The sequence below is a fragment of the Triturus cristatus genome, chromosome 2_2 (genome assembly GCF_964204655.1).
Source record: "Triturus cristatus chromosome 2_2, aTriCri1.1, whole genome shotgun sequence".
NCBI lineage: Eukaryota > Metazoa > Chordata > Amphibia > Caudata > Salamandridae > Triturus > Triturus cristatus.
The window spans coordinates 149,098,825-149,118,968 of record NC_140582.1 but is presented as its reverse complement, the minus strand read 5'-3'; the positions used below and the strand labels follow the sequence as shown (position 1 = coordinate 149,118,968).

Below are 20,144 nucleotides of genomic sequence, written 5' to 3'. Positions count from 1 at the left end.
GAGATTGTGATGATGCTTATATCAGCTTCTCTCCATTTTTCTAGAACTTCTCGGAATATGTCTATTCTATCTATCCTGGAGTGTGAGTCCTGCAGTTGTGAAAAAAAAGAAAGATTTTCTCTGTCTGTGTAGTTTTCACCATGCTTCCATCAGTTCTCAATCTGTCAAGTATTTTCCTAGTTGAGGGTATTGCAGATGTTCCTGTTCCTAAAGTGTACCATCTAGGTCACTGTGAACTGCTAAGATGATTGTCACTTCTGAACAGTCTTTTAATTTATTTAATACACTGTGAATATCATTAAGGCTTGCCATCTGACCCATTCAACAGCAGTTCTTTTTTGGGGAAGGATCACATTTTAGTGAGTGTGTCCCATAGTCTGTCGTCTAACCCTGGTATTCTAGGGCCCACTCAGTAAACCTTTTTGTTGTCCCATTTCCCCTTTTTTAAGGCTTAGAATTTCAGTGAAGAAGAGCTTGATGAGTTCCATGATATTGTTGTCTTTGGCATCTACATTCACATTGTTCACTGTAGCACTGTCACACTTGTCGAGGTATTCAAATTCTTTGCTGTATATTGTCAGTGCATACATTTAAGCAAGGACAATCTTCATCTCTTCTACATTTGTCATATATCTTTTCACTTCAACAAAAGATTTCTGTTGTAGCTCCTCCACTCTCTGGTCTACCTGGTCCATATCTGTTTTTTAGCAAGGTCTGAGCTTCAATTAGAACACAGCAAACCTAAGGAAATACTATTTCAGGTCCCCCCATCATTCCTACTTTAGACTATGCAGGATTTTCATAGGGTCACCTTTAGTCAGGTTGAGCTTGTTTTATTAATTTGCAACCAACACTTTGTTTGCCATTTTCAAGGAATATGGAGTACCTGTGATGGTGGACTACTTTGATTTGCAGTAACTACTTATCTCTTTCTGTCCGTTTGGAATAGGTATTGTCACATTGATTCTCACAAGCACTAGGTCACCATTGTGACCAAGTGGTGCCTCTCAGGGTGCAATTCCTATCACAGCTTTGATGTCTGTGCTGACAGGGTTTTCCATGCTGTTTAATGCTGTCATCTGCCAATGTGAGAGACTGCGACTCGTCTCTGTTACTAGTTGTCTCTTTTGCCCTGATAGCTTTGGCTTGCAGGCACCCACTGTTTTCTCTAACCCAGCCACATTGCCACTCATGTTCTATATCCCGGCTTTCTGCAGCCTGCCTACTGTCAGGTTTACAATTCAGAGATCAAGACAGCACTTTATGTTTGAAATTAGTCTGTACATGCCCTTGGAATCATTATGTGGATCACCCCTATTGTGCTATTTCAAGAGATTGTTTTGAATATACTCCTTAGGTGTGTCTCCTTTGTTCACTGTTTTTCCTCGGACGAAACATCATTGTTCTGTTCTAATCAACCCATGGCTTCATACTGTCTATGGAGGGGTGACATTATACTCCAGCTCTCTTCTGCACACTCACCTCCTCTCCAGGATTGATTTTCATGCCTCCAAACACCTCTCACACCCATCTGGGATCCTCATTGGCAGTAAAGTCACAAGGCCAGGCCTATATAGTCAGGGCCTGTATTTCTCTTTGTGGCCTAGCAATCAGGAGTCACACTGAACTTGGGGAGCCATTAATGACTGTATCCTTAGTTCCTTTACTCACCGAAACCCTGTCCACACTATTAATTGGTGGCGAACCACTTCTCTATGCTTACCTCTGTTCCATTAAGTGTGCATTTAACATTGTTTGAGGTAATTGAGGTAGACTCCTTTGGGTATGGTTGGAGCATCATGGAAAAGAGTCCCCCTTAGACCCTGTGAAAGACACTCACTTTTCTCATAGGCATGACTACATATCTTAAAGCACAGAGACATGTAATCGGGTACGTCATGGGCCTGATGTAAGACGTTATCCATTTGCAAAAAGTGGTCACAAATTGTGCACCAATTTTTTGGGAATGGAAAAGAATTTGGTGTACCGACCTATATACTAATGCGTTGGTTCATAAATCTCGGAATCATAGTGAGCCATAATCCTACCTGCCGCATCAACATTCATGAACTAGATCACAAATTGTGACTTTCTATGACTGGACACATCACAGGAATGATGGCCTGCTGTGGCCAGCAGACCACCATGTCCTAGAGTCAGCATTAAGGGGTCGATTATGTTGGCGGGTGGATCGCCACCGCCCATATGGCAGTGGTGAGCCGCCCGCAATTCCCACCGACCGCCTACCATTTCCTGCCGCCACATTATGATAGCGGGGGGACCCCAGCGGACGGTCTTCGAATGCAAGACACCGCCATCCATATAATGATGCAGGCTGAGATATGCCTTTCCATGGCGGCGTTGCCGCCATGGAAAGGCATGCGGTCTTCTGCATTGGGGGCCCGTTGCAGGCCCCCGGGATGTTGGTGGGAGTGGGGGGTGCACTTGGGGGTTCCAATGGTACCCCCTACATTTGCAAGTACAAGGTGGCAGGCACCGCACGGTGCCTGTCACGTTGTGCATTCAAATGCACAACATGCATTTTGTACCTTGCGGCGGGTGCAGTATGCAGCAACGCCCGCCGCAATGTAAAAAATGCGGGATGCGCCCGCCAGTGTGGCGGGCGCATCCTAATGCCACTGGCAGGACTGCTGCATCTTCGGTGGTCGGTCCAGTTTCCCAGTATGGTGGTGGGTAAAGTCCACCCGCCATCATATTCGGCCCCTTAGATCAACCCGCAATTCCCACCGACCACCTACCATTTCCCCCCGCCACATTACGATGGCGGAGGGACCCCAGCGGACGGTCTTTGACTCATCGACCGGGTGGAAAAAGGGCATGATATGGTGGCGGTGTCTGCAAGACACCGCCATCCATATCATTAAGCAGGCTGAAATATGCCTTTCCATGGCGGACAGGCATGCGGTCTTCTGTATTGGGGGCCCATTGCAGGCCCCCGGGATGTTGGGGGGAGTGGGGGGTGCACTTGGGGGTTCCAATGGTACCCCCCTACATTTGCATGCACAAGGTGGCAGGCACCGCGCGGTGCCTGTCACGTTGTGCATTCAAATGTACAACATGCATTTTGTATATTGCGGCGGGTGCTGCATGCAGCACCGCCCGCAGCAATGTAAAAAATGTGGGATGCGCCCGCCAGTGTGGCGGGCGCATCCTAATGCCACTGGTGGGACCGCTGCACCTTCGGCGGTCGGTCCAGTTTCCCAGTATGGTGGTGGGCAAAGTCCGCCCGCCATCATAATCGGCCCCTTAGTTTTTTAAAGTGCCTCCTAATTTCCCTCAATGAACATGGGCCACAGTGGTGCAAGCTATAACCATGTCTTTCCCGCTAAACAAAAATCTATATTTTGAACCTTTATTTCTCTAAAACAGCTTAACAGAGTTACACCAAATCAGAAAAAACATGCAATCTGAATAAAGACCTAACTTTTCTGTCAAATTTGGTGTAATTCTTTTTGGCTGTTTTTCCTGTAAGTTAGAAATTGAGATTTCTGGTTGGCAGAGTATACACCCTGTCCAAGCAAGAGACACAATCCTAGGAAGGTCAAGTCAGATACACAACCTAAATTAACCTGTGTTCATGTTCTGGTAGTCAGGCTTAACTTAAGAGGCAATGTGTAAAGTATTTGTGCACGCTTTAATTACAGTAACACAGGAGAAACACCACAAAAAAACTCCCCGCCAGTTTAGAAAAATAGAGACTATTTATCCGACTAAAACAAAACCAAAATGACTAAAATCCAAAGCGTAGAAGTCAAGATAAGAATGTTTAAAGAATAAATACAAAAACATTGCTTAGAAGTCAACAGCACTAAATGTTTACTTGAGATTGTACTAGACCAGGGTAAATCCAAAGTTCAGGCTGATCATGATGAAGAGCAGGCCAGCTACAGGGCCCACGCAGGGCCTCATATAAAAGTAACTTGTACGGAGCAAGCATCAGTGCCAAAGGCTTCTTTGTGTCGGCTCCAATCCACGCACTTGGGTTAATGACTCGGAGTCGAGCCTCGCATTCCATGTTGATGGATTGGCGCTACTTTGATGTCAAGCCTCACAGTCAGTGTCAAAAGACTGGCACTGTGTCATCGTCAAATTTCACAGATGGTACCCACGTCATTTTCAAATTGGCACTGCGTCGGAGGACACTGATCAGTTCTGATCAAAGCAAAGGTGTCACTGCATTGATTTTTGCATAAAACAGCTGCAGTACCCATTTTTGAGTACCGGGTTTCTCCCCACTGCAGACCAAACCCGTCGGTGTCCGGCAGAGTGCCAGATCCCAGCAAGGAAGACGGCTCTATATTAGCTGAAGAAACCCAACCTTTCTTTTTTTTTTTGTTTGTTTTTTTTTTGGAAAACCTTTATTACAGTTTCAGAGACATACAAATATGGGCCTACAACCAACAGGCCGGCCGCTAACGCACAGTGTAAACCTAGGCACAGCTTTACATTCACATCGATGAAGCAACAAAAGAGCTACTGGGGTGCTAATCAACTCCGCCGGCCGCGCTCGTAGTCCATAAACAAGCAAAGAAAGGTTTCATATTTTGAAAAAACGAAAAACATCACACACACAAGGCAGAGGGGGTTAATGGCAATAACATGTGCTCCCCGCATCGAAGGAGTAAACAAACCCAAGGAGACAGAGGGGGGGGGGCATGCAAAAGAAACCAAATTCGCATGTTGCAGGAGCATATAGGAATGCGCGGGCTAGGGAGACAGAGCAGCATCCATCTCACGCGTCTGGGGCGGGGCGCAAATACCTCCACGATAGGAGTTCCAGGGACCCCACACCTTAATCCACTTCCCAGGCTTGCCTCTCGCCACATACACCGTTTTCTCTCTGAACATACACCAGTCCATGTGTTCCTTCCACGCTGAGACCGTTGGTGGCCTCTGGGAGCCCCACAGTTGTGCAATGTCACGCTTCGCTACCATATAGCCCAGAGTCACCCACTGCGTCTGCATCACATTGTAATCAGTCGGCTCCCAGACATTCAGCAAACATCTCCGTGCCTCCGGCAACAAGGCAACATGCGTGACTTCGTCTAACACCGCATGCACTCTACACCAAAACCGAGTCACTTCCGGACATTCCCACAGGATATGGAGGAAAGTCCCCAGTAGTCCACAGCCTCGCTTACACAGACCATCCACCGAGTACCCCATACGCATCAAACCAGGCCCCGTGACGTACACTCTGTGAAGTATCTTAAGCTGGACGAAACGCAAACGGGCCGGGATAGCCACCTCTTTCGGGGAGGCCACCGCTGACACCCAATCCTCGTCGTCAAGTTCCATGCCGTCGGCAGTCCATGTCTCTCGCAATGAGGTCAGCAAACCCATTCGATCATTGATAAGCTTCTTATAAATCAGCGAAATGGTGCTATCCGGCACATAGCCGTCCAATATTCTGTCTTCCAACGGGGAATACTCTGGAATAGCCGCCACGTCCGGGAACACGGAACACAAGGCATGGTGAACCTGAGCATACCGAAAGTATTCCCTATCGTTCAACTGATATTCAGTTTTCAGCATGTCGAACGTCTTAAATTTCCCTTTCGTCCAGAGATCCCCTACCCTGCTGATACCAATCATATCCCATTTCTCAAAGCCTTTCGTAGTACACAGATAACCCAAACGCTGGGAAGCGTACAATGGCGTTGCCCGAGTCAAGCGATCCCTCCACCCCATCGCCGCATTTGCTGCATGCCACACCTGCACCGCGACCCGCGTAGGGCCAGTCAACCGCGCATCAAGGGACCCCGAGTATAGTGCTCGATTATAATCCCCGCTTGGCAATAACAATTTGTCCATCTCAAAAGCCGGGTTCAAAGCAGGCCCATACATCCCGTGATTGATAGCAGCCAACTGGGAGGCTCAATAATATCGTTTAATGTCAGGGAGAGCGACCCCCCCATCATACCACGGTAGGGTTAGTTTAGCGAGAGCAATCCGCGGCTGCCCATCCCAGAACAATCGATGCTGAAGACACTCCACCTCCCGAAAATAGCGGGCCGGCACTACGTCCATAGTGTTCTGCAGGGCGTACAAAAAGCGCGGCAGCGACATCATTTTGAACAATGCCGCCCAGCCGAGCGGCGAGAGCGGCAGCCGCCGCCAACCCGCCACATCCGCCCTGAGGCGCTGAAGGGGGGGGAGAAGATTCCGTTCATACCGGGCCACCGGGTCCAGGGTTATAAAGATTCCCAGATACGTGAACCCCGACTGCGCAACCTGGATAGGGCACCCCCGCGGAAGGGGGGGGCCTCCCCGGAGAGAACGTACACACAAGACTTAGCCCAGTTAATGACCAATCCGGAGTTGCGACCAAAGGAGCTCAACACATCCACCAATACAATAAGCGATTTGCGCGGAGATGCAAGATACAAGAGGATATCGTCCGCATATAGGGAGACACGATCCTCGTATTCCGGCTTCAATCGAAGGCCACGCATCGAGGGGTGCCACCGCAGCCACACCGCAAGGGGCTCCAAACAAAGCGCAAAGAGAAGAGGCGACAGCGGACATCCCTGTCGGGTGCCCCTACCCAAAACAAAGGGAGCCGACACCCGTCCGTTGACCACCACCTGTGCCAGTGGGTTATCATAAAGCAATTTCACCCAACCGATAAACCCCGGGCCAAACCCAAACTTCGCCAATGCTGCCCAAATATATGGCCATTCCAAGGTGTCAAACGCCATGGTAGCGTCCAGGGACGCCAAAATGGCCGGCTCACGGATGAATGGCGCTCTAGCGAGGACGCCATGCAGTCGCCGCAGGTTCAAAGCGGTATTGCGATGGGGTATAAAACCGGATTGATCTTGATGAATCAGGTCGCCCACAACCCGGATCAGGCGATTGGCCAGTACCTTGGCAAGGATTTTGGGCTCCGCGTTTAACAAAGAGATAGGCCTGTAAGAAGTACACCGATCCCGCGGCTTCCCTTCCTTATGGATGACAACAATAGTAGCAAGACGTTGGTCAGGGGAAAGGGAACCCGCCGCCTGAGCCTCAAGGAACATGTCCCGGAGATACGGCACAATCTTATCTGGGCGCAACTTATATAATTCGATGGGAAGGCCATTAGGACCCATGGCCTTACCAGAGGCAATAGAGCGAATGGCCAAAGCAATCTCATCCGGCGACGGGGCCGCATCCATCAATAATTTATCCTCATCAGATAGAGATGGCAGAGCAATGTCTCGAAGCAGTAGTCGAGAGTCTTCCTCCGATCGCTCTGAGACCGGAGAGTAAACCCCGTGAAAATACTCCGCAAAGCAATCAACAATATCACCGGGGTCCGTCACACGCACACCATCCACCCTCTCAACATTCGGCACCACTCGACTCACTCTCTCCCTCTTATCCAACCAGGCAATCAACTTCCCGGCCTTATCACCCATATCGTACAAACGCCCCTGTTGCTCCCTGCTCATACTCCTAGCAGATTCGGTAACCAGCGCCTTGTAGTCGGCCTGTTTAAGCGCCAACACATGCAGTCTGTCATCCGTAACACCTTGCTCCAAATCAATCTCCAACTCGGTGATCTCATTTTCTAGCCGAACAACCTCCTGCGCCTCGCATTTTTTGGTATGGGAAATGAGAGACAGAGCCTGGCCCCGGAGCACCGTCTTAAAGGCCTCCCAAAGGGAGATGGCGGAAGACACCGACCCCACGTTGTCATTAAAATAGTGTTCCAGGGACTTAACCAGGTCTGCACGGATCGTGGGGTTTCGTAGGTACCAGGGGTTGATCGGCGCCACCCTCCCCTCCGCCCGCAAGGCGATATCTAGGTGTAGCAAAAGAGGGGAGTGATCAGATATACCGCGTGCCAAGTGTCGCACTTCCCCGATCATCCCAGCTTGGGCCGCAGGCAGTAGCATATAGTCAAGCCTCGAAAGACTACCGTGGGCCCCAGAGTGGAAGGTATATTGCGCCTGTCCAGGGTGTTTCAATCGCCAGCAGTCTATCAGTCCCAGGGTATCCAGAAAGCCCCCCAGCCAGTTCTGGGCCCGAGGGAGGTCCCTAGGGGGGTGTCGATCCTCAACTCCGGAAACCACCGCGTTAAAATCCCCCCCCAAGACCAAAACCCCCCCCGGAAGCCCAAGTAGCAGGCGCCCCAAATCAGCAAAGGTGGCCGTCTGCAGGCCCGGCGGCACGTAAACCGTGACCAGCTAAATCAGCTTACCCTCCCACCTCCCCACCAGCGCAGTGTACCGCCCTCTGTCGTCATGGAGCACCTCATCCACCACCAACGGGAGAGAGGTCCTGACTAAAATGCCCACTCCCCTCGAGCCAGAGGTGAAACCAGAATGGGCCAGAAGGCGATATCCACGTCTGTTCATGGCATGGAAAGAGTTCCCTATGAGGTGCGTTTCCTGCAGAAACACAATGTCAGGCGAAATACGTTTCAAGAACTGCAGGACTACCCCCCGCTTTATCCTGTCCCCCAGTCCGTTCACATTCCATGAAAGAAGTCTCAACTCCTTACCCCCCATCCCTCCCAGCACAAACTATCCCCCTCCCGGAGAGCACAATCATAATAGCACAACAAAAAACATTACCCCGCCTTGTGAAACAAACAAACAAACCCCAACCCCACCCCATCAACCCCAACAGAACTCCCCCACCCTGCACCCCTGCGTGAGCCCGAACAGCCCCCCCAACATGCAGTGTGCCTGTCGCCCCAATATGAAACTCACTACAGAAAGGACAAAAAAAAAAACCCTGAAGGAGGAAAGGGCCCCAGAAAGCCCCCCGCAACCTCCAAATACCACGGGGCAAAGAGTTACAAACTGGAGTCCAGTGCAGCCACAGGTGCAAAACGTTACCAGTCCAGTCCATCGACAGGATCACAGTTCCATTCCTACTCCGTCAAACCCTCTCCGCTCTCCGCCATCCGACCTTCCCGACCTCGACTCCTGGGTAGGGCGTCCAGCCACTCTCCCACCGCCTCCGGCCGGTCGAAGAAGTGTGAGCGACCATCTAACTCGACCCGCAGCTTAGCCGGGAATAGCATCGCATACTTCAACTCCATGTCTCTCAAGCGCCGTTTGATGGCCGAGAATCCCATCCGTTGCTTTTGAACCGCTTGCGTGAAGTCTGGGTAAAAGCTAACATTAGAGTCCTCAAATTTTACTGGCCCAGTCACCCTCGATGCCTGAAGGATAGCGTCTCTATCCCGAAAATTAAAAAGTCGGGCAATGATAGGCCGCGGGGGGGCACCCACCTTCGGCGCACCCCCTGGAATCCTGTGGGCCCGTTCCACGGCGAAGAACTTGCTCAGCCCTTTGGGTGCTAGATGAGTCACCACTAGATCCTCCACAAAAAGATCCACAGCAGACTACTCCGATCGTTCGGGCACCCCGATAATACGGACGTTATTCCGCCTGGCCCTGCTTTCGGAGTCCTCAAGGCGACGATCAGTCAGGTCACTGGCGAGCTGCAACCTCCGCACCGTCGTCTGCAAAGGGGCCACATCTACTGTTAGGCTCGAGTCAATGAGTCGACCCGGTCATTAGTTTTGGACAGGTCCGCTCTGACCAAAGTGACATCAATCAACACCGAGTCCAATTTATTAGCCAAGGTATCAAATTGCTGGTTCACAGTCGCCTTCATCTCCTCAATGGCCCCCATGACATCCAGCAGAGTCAATTCGGATGATGCGCCCGAGGCCTCCTTGGGCGGCTCAGGCGATTTACGTGATCCACTAGGGGATCCCTTTGGCTGCGCATAGCGGTCCATATTGTTGGCCTGGGAATAGGCTCCCCTCCGGGTAGACTTGGGTTTCAGCTTATCGCCGTCCACTCTCGCCGTCATAGTCGGCGACCACCAAGGTCAGCACCCTCCAGCACCCGGAGGAAGGCCAGGAGATCAGGGCCACCAACTGAAATAGGCCCGTTTACAGTTCAAGAATCAGGCTATGCACTACGTCCTCGGCGCTGCTCACCCAATGTCCCGACGTCAGTTTCCGCAGATCAACACAAAACCGAAAGTGAAAGCACGGGGTCCGGGGCTGGCCCAGCCTGGCATGCCGCTGTTGTTCACTTCGCACCCGGACACTTCACCAACTCGAGTTCGGGACCAAGGCCGAAGAAGGCCGCAAACTTCAGATCGCCACAAAACCGGTTCCCGGAGTCCAATTTCGATTTGGAAAACGAGTGGCACCTTAGCGCAAGATCATAAACAGAGGCCCATCGAGAAAACCAGGATTATGACAGGATAGACGTGGGAGGTTGCGGAGGCCCTCGGGAGCCACAAGCCTACGCGGCCATCTTGGTTGCGCGCTAGGCTCCTCCCCCAACCCAACCTTTCTTGATGCTAACATGGGGCTTGAACCATGGTCCACACTCTCTTTTGAACCACGCAGACGGAAATGATACAACTGTTTGTGGCCTTCTGAGTGCCCCCAGGAGTGTGGTATGGTCTAAGGTGCACCGGAGTCGATGAGGGGTCTGCCACAGAGCAGAGTACTCATGAAGGTCTGAAGCGGTGAAAGGCGATGACTGCCAAGATCATCTGCCGTGCAGCTATAGTTCTGTGTGGAGCTACCGTGAGGGAGGAGAGGAGTGACGTCTGCAGCAGCGAAGGTCCTTCCCAGTAGGCCTAAGATGGCTGTGAGGGATCCAGCCCTGAGAGGTTAGGGGGGAATAGCGCAGTGCCAGTCTCTTCGGACATCAGACGTGCCCCCTGGTGATAACAAGGAGGCACGGTGCACATACAGGGCACCCGGGAGGTAACAAGCTCAGCCCAGTAACAAGGCAGTGATCAGCTCATAATGAAGGGGGAAGGACCCTGGAGCAGCGTTGCACGGGCTAGTGGAGTCTGAGTGAAACAAGAGGAAGGAACCCTTTTACATATTGCAAGCTTTTGCCAGCATATCCACACCACCGGGGACTCGAGCCCCCAAACAGCAAAGCAGCAGGAGCCACCCTTACGTTTTCAAGCGCCAAGAGGCGCTTAAAAGCTGACCAGGGCTCCCGTAGTGTGGGATGAGCGCAGGCGTGCTCGGGCCATGGGCAGGCCCGCCTGCACCGGTCCGAGACCAGAGGAGGCCGGGCTGGTCCAAATCCCTGAGATCTGCGTTGCAGGGACATGGATTCGGAGTTGGACTGTTTCCCTTATTAAGGTACTGCATTCTATTTGACGTTGTTCCATTAGGCAAATTGCCTCTACCTCTCATTGTACTGTATTTTCCTTATTATGGGGAAAAGGAAAGTGACTGAGGGTGGTATGAGTGGTGCTGAGAAGAAAAAGAGAAAGAAACGCTCTCCGAACATTAGTCCTTTGCCAGGGAGGGTCGGGGAGCATGGGACCAACGTGTTGGATCGAAATTCACAACATTTTATTAGACTTTGAGGGATTGCTTTTGACATCCATACCCTGTTCTGATATTTCTACTCTCATTCCCAAAGCTCCTCAAGCACATACTCCACATGTGTCTATTAATACTGGGTACGGGAACATACCAACTCTATTCAAAAAGGCTTCTAGCAAGACTCACTCCCTGAAAGCACCAGAAGTACTTAAAGAGCCCTCTATTATCCCAACGAGTGAGTACCACATGACTGAATGCTCATTGCTAGCAGATCTCCCCCTGAGTAATCGCTTTAGCCTTCTTTCAGAGCCAGATCCTTAATTGATGTATCAACCAGCAAAGAAGGCCTGGGAGTCACAAGCTTAGTATCCAACATGCCAAACATGAGCCCACTCCTTGGCAGTAAGTCGATAGCCAATAAATTACCACCCTCTAATATATATTTACAGTGGGAGAAAGAAGCTCTTGAATAAACTGACTGCCCTCAAATTGAGATTGTATCTTAGATTACAAGAGCAAAGCCTTCCATCTATGCCCCTCCCAAGCACTGTATTTTATTCATACTGATTTTTGTTCATGCAGTGGAACAAGAAAGTTACTGTTGACACAAGGCTCTAATTAGTTCTTCTTCTGGAAACCTACACACCTGGTGGTTCAGCATTTGTTTTCGCCGCCTGTGTTATAAATTAACAGTCAAACGCATGTAGCGCGGCTGTGGTCTCTGAGTCGGACTGCGAAAATAAATATATATACGCTTAGAAGCAAGGCTTGTGCCTAGATGCGGGAGGGCCATCCACTATCCATACTCACTAAAGAGTTAAGCAGGCATACCTTTTGCGAGCAGGGCATGCACTCAATGCGATTTTGACCTTTCTTCTTAAGCGGGGCTTTCATACATCTTTACGGGACTGTTGAGGAAGAATAAAAGTAAGCCCGGTTTGTTATTCATTTTCCAAAGTTCGAGTTTAAAAGATAATCAATCTGTTTAGGCTCACATCTTCTCGTGGATTATTTCACGATGCAAAAACCTTCCTTTCCGATGTCAATCATGGAATGGAAGCAGCATAACGTGGCAGTTTTCTAAGGTATACTTGGGAGTTGTAGTTGGCAAATTTAGCCAATGAAATAGTTCAAGCATCTTATGACCACTCATCAGCACTCATGGTGCATTATGGTATTGGTGGTTTATTATACTATTAAACCTCAACTAAAATGGAAGCAAAGTGGCATATCAAGGTGTGCTTGGGAGTTGTAGTTCAATAGTTAGCCAGTGGAATAGTTTGAATACCTTTTGAGCACTCCTCAACACTCATGGTGCATTGTGGTATTAATAGTTTTTGTGTTACACTCTCGACAGCTCAGTCATGCTATTAAGGCTAGTCAGGACACTATTGAATTTTATAATCAAGCATTCTTCTTTTTGAAGCAAAGCATTCTCAATATCAAACATCCGCTGTGGTGTATTGAAGGACCCCAAGACTGTCCATTTGAATTGATGGTCATTGTGCGAATATTCAACAAAGTGCTCAACCATAGGGGTAGTCATAATCTTTTTCTTAATTCTGGAACGATGCTGTGTGATTCTTGTGTTTATTTGTTGGTTTGTCTTCCCTATATATATCTTTTGGCCTGGGCAAAAGATTTCATAAACTATGTTTTTCGTTTTGCAGTTGGTAAAGACTGTGAGTTTCCATTTGATCATATTGTGAGTAAACTCAGTACCTTCAATTGTTGTGGTGCAAGCCACACAGTTGCCACACTTCCGATGACCTTCGATTGGTTTCAAATTCCATTGTGATATAAGGTTGTTTTTCATTTTTGGAAGTGAGCTGTCAGCTCATACAATTTGTTGTCCTATGCTCTTGTTCTTCTTCATCACAAAGAGAGGTTTTGGAAAAGAGCATTCTAGATTTTCCAACAAATGCCAATCAGAATGACCTGCTTGAATGTATTAGTATCTGCAGTGAATGTAGATACACACATCAGTTTCTCAAGAGTAGGTTTTTCCTTAGTCTGTAAGAGGACTTCCCAAGGGGTATATCTTGCTCTTTTGGTTGAATGTTTGAGCAACCTTTTGGGATAGCTTCTTTTGATCATTTCATTACAGAACATTTAAGCGTGCTCCTCAAAGTCAATGTTCCTAGAACAATTGCGTTTAATTCTTAAAAGTTGCCCATAGGGCAAAGTTTCTTTGAGGCTTTTTGGATGAGCACTTGTGTGGTGTAAAATAGTGTTCTTGTCTGTCTTTTTTCGATAAAGCGACGTCTTGAGCTCCTTCTCAATGGGGAAGATCTCGACATCTAAGAAGGTCAATTAAGTTTTACTGTAATTAACAGAGAACTTGATGTCTTCATGACGTGTGTTAAACCATTAGTGGAACACCATTAACTCATCTGGTGACCCCTGCCACAGGCACCAGACGTCGATAGCTTAAGGTGTTGTAGGACTATCAAATGTCTGTGTGTAATACGCAGGATCATGCAAAACTGATATGAAAAAAAGTGTTGTTTGTTTTGTTATCACTTGCTTTGAATTGTCTTGTCATATGTAGTATTTTTATTGTTATGGGTAAGTAACTTGATATGGTTTGAATTATTGTTGGAAACAGAATGTGCTTTGATTACATTGTGTCCCTTTATCATGATTTGTTAAAAATGTCTTGAGTGTTTACAAAAGAAAAGATAATTAAAAACGATCATACATAAGTAATGCTTTGTTTGATCCTAGCGTCAATTCGAGATACGCGTTGAATCGCCACAAGGGTTGGGCTGCCCTATATGTGTACATATTTACTAAACCACAGTATTCCACACTCATCAAATGCAAATCTGCCATTCTTGCATTTAGGGTCCATTGCTTTATACCTACTCTTTGCCCAGACAGATTATGTCAAGTTACCTCACAGTTTTGAGGCATTTAAAGAGTGGCATAAACACTGTGCAGTTTGTAATTTAAGCTTGAGTGTGTTTGGTGAATATAACAAAGTTCAAACAATTATTCTGATGTATTGGTGCTATAGCACGTGTATTATTTCTTAACCCTTCTTAATGACAGAGTGCAATTCGAGTTTCAAGGATAAATTGTACACAGAGCATCATCACATCAGTAAACTGAAAGATGTTAGTGAACTGATTCGTAAACAAAACACAATTCAGAAATGTTTATACTCACAGCCATAAGGAGCTTTAGACTGTCAACATTATTCATGAAAACCTGAGCAGCCATCTTGGTTTTCTCTGATGAAAGAGAACAACTTAGGTTTTGAAATATGGCTTGGTCTTCTGATGAGTTGAAATTAACATATGTCGCTAGCTCTGAGGTGTTGCAGAAAATGTCTGTAAGTGACGTATTGATGGTGGACATTAAAACCTGCAAGAAAAATTACACAATAAATAATTTTATTTAAGAAACATGTTGTATGCTAATCACACATCTAGTACAATTGCTTTACCACCTAAATTAGTCAAGTTGTAATTGTGACTTTTTAATAGATATTTTTACAAATACATTATTTCCTCCAATTATATCCAATTTATAGTATTCTCAGTTGGTATGAAAGTCTTACTTAGCAGGGACAATTTAGTATCTATCGTCTAAAGACTGATCTTGAGAGTTCACATGTGATGGTTGCATGCCTTTCTGAGCACATGTCACCTCCTGTTCCTTACTAGAGAGCTTAATCGGCTTCAGGCACTTGGATTCACAGGAATTTGGTCACTAAGCATCATAAGCATTTTGTGGTCCTCCACGGCAAGCACCAGGCCACCAAAAACCCCTGGCATTCTGAAATTGTGTGCAGATTGTATGTACACATGAACGAGTAATGGTGGGAAAGATTTTTGCACAGAACTTAAGGTGGTGTATAAGAGTTCTGAATCCATTTAAGGTCTATGGATGAAATGTGCTCTCCTTATGAAAGACATGGTGGGGTCAGAAATGCACAAGCAATAATTGCTGTCATCAACAATTTTGGAACTGATATAAAGAGTGAATTACAGATCAAAACAAAAATTTATTCTTTCCTTTTTGGTTCAACTTCTTTAAGCTTTAGTATTAACAAAGAAGAAATTTGAAAAATGAGTACCAGAACCTCCTCGATGTCGATGCACACTAGTCTCATAGAAGTCTATAACCTAGCACGATGTCAGTTTATGGAGTCCTTGGGATGAAGGAGGGAATAATTCTCAGGCACCGCCATGGGGATTAGGATCCACCTTTCCGCCAGCCATTTCGCTTGGTTTTTCTGATGTGAAAAGGCTGGCAGAAAGTTTTCTTTGGGGCCCTTGTCCTCCGTGGCCCTCCGCTATGGACTCTGTGCCCCCTAAACATCCCTACATCATGTGAATGGCACTGCATGGTGCCTGCCACAGGGTGCAGGGATGTTTGAAAACATGCCTCTTTGCAGTGGGGCTCGTGCTGCAGCCCATTTCGAGGCTGCAACACAAGCCTCAATACAAAGAGGCATGTTTCCGAACGCCTCCGCAGTGGTTGGATCCTAACTTGGCGGGCGGGACCACTGACTACTTGTCGGTCGGTCCCGATCCAGCAACGATATTGGTTGGACTCTCGTCCGACCGACATCATAATCGGCCCCAATGTTTTTCTTCAGTTCTTGGCAGAACGAATGTTTGAGGTTCTGCAGATTTTTTTAGACTTCAAAATGGAAATCTTGTAGCAAGGGACAATTGGGGTATAAATTGCTCTCTCTTTCGGCCCCTAATGTTTCAACTTTTTATATTCTGCTCCATAATTTTGCTGTTTTAAAGTTTTAATTCATTTTAAACAATGGTGCAATATGTAAGTGAATTCTGTATTTAGTGCTGTAAGTGATTCCAGTAGATGCTACAGATACCTATAAAGGAGGCCAAGCATCTTCGCATCAGATGGAGGAATGAATGAAGGGGTTTTCAGTTCAGATGCTTTAAAGTGTTTCTTAAAGCATTTTAGAAGATGTTTTGGTATGTGGTAAATTTTGGCAGTATGACAGGTTCACAAATAGAGAGAGTTATTTATAAATGATCACATCACATGGAATCAACATGAGGTGGTAAAAGAAGTAGAAGAAACGTTGTGTATACCCTTTAGTGTGAATAGAATCAAAGTTAATTAAACGAAGACCCATGTATGGTATCGCAGTTTGGAAATGTGTGATGTAGTCATGGATAGCATCCACCAACATGTTTAAGTTTCATATGATGGACCTGCAGACTGAATGGGCTAGGTTCCACATGAATTATTCTAGCATTATTTGTATAATGAGTGATTGAGTCATACAGAGTTTTAGGTGTAATGTATTGCAGAAAGTCAAAGTCAAAGCCAGACATCATGAAATGTTCAAAGAATCTGCATCCCATCCTGAGTGACCCCTAAGAATATGTGAAATGATGAACCACTGAAAGTAGAATGCAGGAACTATGAGACAGATGGAGAAAGCATTTTACCAGCTGCCAATTCTCAGATTTGGCATCGGTGATCTGTTGAAATGCTTTTTGCTATGTACTAATCCTATTTTAGAAGTTGGGAAAGGTTTTCAAAGTCAAAAATTGACAAATGGGTCTGAAAGGATAGCGATATGCTATCTGGAAGGGGTGTGCTATAGGGTATCCCTTCCAAATACCAAATCGGTATCAGATATATAAATGTTAGTGACCCACAAGTTAAGGTGGTAACTCATTCGCTAAAGGGAAGGAACCTTTTAGGAACCTTTCCTCTTTTGCATTTAAAAAGAAAAGTTTGTTGGGGAGTTGACAGGAGTTCATGGAACAGCAGCAAACTCTCAAGTGAGGAAAAAATTTAACTTTTCTTTTTCAAACTAACTATTCAGTGGCATATGTGACCAATGTGGAAATCATGACACTGCTACGAGTTTTGCATTCAAGATTAAACAAGATTTTTATATTTTTCAGTCAACAGTAATTAATAGTCAGTTTTGGAAATGGTGTTTTTAAACTTGTTATCCACCACATCTGTTATTTTCCCATTTCAAGTTCCCACCTCAATAGATTAGATTTTTTGATAGGCACCACTGAGAGTTAAAGCTAAATTATATCTTCTAGTACCGCTATATGAAATATTATTAGATTTGATAATTACATTGACTCTTGAGACATCCTGCAGAGAACCGGGTCTGCCCTTGACCTTGCCCATCACAACCAAATAGATATAGACTAGATTACGCCTATTATATATGCACTGGGAAGAAGAAGACAATGAGTAGGAAGTTGAAGAAGTCAACGTGGAAAATAAGATTGACTTAAACAGGGGTAGGGAAAAGTGTACTGGGAACAAATTCTGTAATTACAATAACCCAACAACTTGGGAAAGCACCAGGAGAGTCAATTTTGAAGAGTCCAGAAAGGCCTGAAGCAATGGTAAACAACGGAAGAGCCACAGAAATTGCAAAAGACCGGGGAGACCATAAAAGAGGAAAGGAGTATCAGAAAAAGTATATCATTTGCATCAAAAAGACTGAGGCAAACATTGAGGAGTTCTCTAGAGCTATCATGCACGCCAGTCACAAATTTGATGAAACAATGGTAGAGGATCATAAAAAGTCATGGCGTCAGCGTGATAAATTACGCTGATGACACCCAGCTGATGATCTCTCTTGATGGAGCCCACGCAAACTCACTGGAGACTTTCCACACCTGCATGTTGCAAATGTCACTCTGGCTAAATCAGAAATCACTACAATTTAACAGCGATAAAACTGAAATACTGCATTGTGCAGTAGGAAGAATCCCTACAAACCTACCTACAGATTTCTGGCCTCAGCTGTTAGGAGTTTCGCCTATCCCCGTGAATTCAGCAAGGAATCTCGGAGTCATTATTAGTGACACTCTGAGCCTTGAGATTAACGTCAACAAGCAGGTTAGCTGCTGCCGTGCCTTGCTGCGTGGACTACGAAAGCTGCTACCTTTTTTGCCCCCACAGACTAGAGCCAACATAGTCAGGAGCACTATCCTCAGCCGTTTGGATTACTGCAATGCTCTTTTGCTGGAATCTCCTGCCTATCTCATTTCCAGACTCCAAAGTGTCCAAGCGGCTGCAGCCAAACTGGCACTTTCTTGGGAACGAGGATCTTCCACCACCTCCGCCCTGGCCGATCTTCACTGGTTGCCCATACATCAGAGGATTTGTTTCAAATCCCCATGTACTGTCTTTAAGGCAGTCCATGGGCTAGGCCCTCGACCACTTCAAAACAAACTCAATTGGTATGAGCCGACCCGGTCTCTCCGATCCTCTTCCCTAAACCTTATCAGCATCCCCAGAATCAAGAAAGCGACGTGTGGAGGAAGAGCTTTCAGTATTGCCACAGCGCATCTATGGAATAATCTCCCCACCGATATCAGAAAAATAAACGAACTGATGGCCTTCCGTAAAAAGCTGAAAACATGGCTCTTCCCAAAAAAAAGCTTCCCAAAATTACCTTCCAAAAAAGCTAAAAAAATCTAACTGATCGTTACCTGTTTCACTTACCCCTCCTGTCCTACAGGTCCTCAGCTGTATGTACTTTAGCGCCAGGATGCCCGTAGGGTTGCAGAGCGCTCTACAAATGCTATAAATAAATAAATATGTAGTGAAAGTGTAAGTCGTCAAGGCCTGAAACAGATTGGGAGGTGTCAGACAAACATTGTGTTTTAGTAAAAACACATCCTTAAATAGCTTCTGGGGATGTGCTACCCCATTACTCAAATTGACAGAAGAGAGTGTCTGAAAGAGGTTTAAGCATAGCTGGACGTGTTGTCAGCATTTATTACTACTAGTAATTTTACTACTAGCAGTTTTACTGGTAGTAAGTTGACTACTAGTAAATTTACTAGTAGGAAGTTTACTAGTACTAAATTTAATAGTTGTAACTTACCTTTGTGAATACCAAAAAAGTAGTTAACTTAGAATTGGTTTGAAGTGTACTACTTTTTAGCATTCCCAAAGGTAAAATATTACTTGTAGACTTACTGCTAGTAATTTTACTACTAGTAAATGTACTACTATTACATTTGCTAGAGGTAAAGATAATAGTAGTAACTTACCTTTGTGAATACAGAAAAGTTGGAAACTTCAGACCTGAAGTCTAACTTTACACCTGAAGTCTAACTATAGATCTAAAGTCTAACTTTAGACCTAAAGTCTAAGTTTAGTCCTGAAGTCTAACTTTAAACCTGAAGTCTGAGTTTAGACCAGAAGTCTGAGGGTCCGATTCACAAAGGTAAACTTAGACCTGAAGCCTAAGTTTAGACCTGAAGTCTAAGTTTAAACTTAAAGCCTAACTTTTCCTAATGTCAAACTTTACTCCTAAAGTCTAACTTTACAACTGAAGTCTAAGGGCCTGATTTACAAAGGTAAACTTAGACCAAAGTCTAACTTTGCTACTTTTTGGTAATTTCAAGGCTAAGTTACTACTAGTAACTTTACTACTCGTAACTTCACTAGTAGTACCTTTACTACTAGTAACATAACTACTATTAAGTTTACTAGTAGTAAAGTTACTAGTAGAAATTTACCTTTGTGAATCCCAAAAAATAGTAAAGTCAGTCTTTGGTCTAAGTTAGACTTTTGGTTTAACTTTACCTTTGCGAATCGCGCCCGGAGTTTAGATCTAAAGTTTATCCTTAGACCTTAAGTCTAAGTTTTGGCCTAAAGTCTAACTTTAGACCTAATATCTAAACTTAGATTTCAAGTCTAAATTTAGACTTTAGGTCTAAACTTAGACTTTAAGTCTAAACTTAGACTTCAGGTCTGAAGTTAGACTTCAGATCTAGAGTTAGACTTCAGATCTAAACTTAGGGCCCAATTCACAAAGGCA

At 45.9% G+C, this 20,144-nt stretch overlaps 1 protein-coding gene across 4 annotated transcripts in view; it reads right to left on the bottom strand.

The window, feature by feature from the left end:
- LOC146861982 (phospholipid-transporting ATPase ABCA1-like) overlaps positions 1-20,144 on the bottom strand; it is a 3,104,259-nt gene that overhangs the window by 2,413,482 nt on the left and 670,633 nt on the right. For all 4 annotated transcript variants that reach the window (XM_085641135.1, XM_085641137.1, XM_085641136.1 and 1 more), the window contains exon 7: positions 14,510-14,707. In XM_085641135.1, the coding sequence (XP_085497261.1) occupies positions 14,510-14,707 (198 nt within the window). The remainder of the gene's footprint in view (positions 1-14,509; positions 14,708-20,144) is intronic.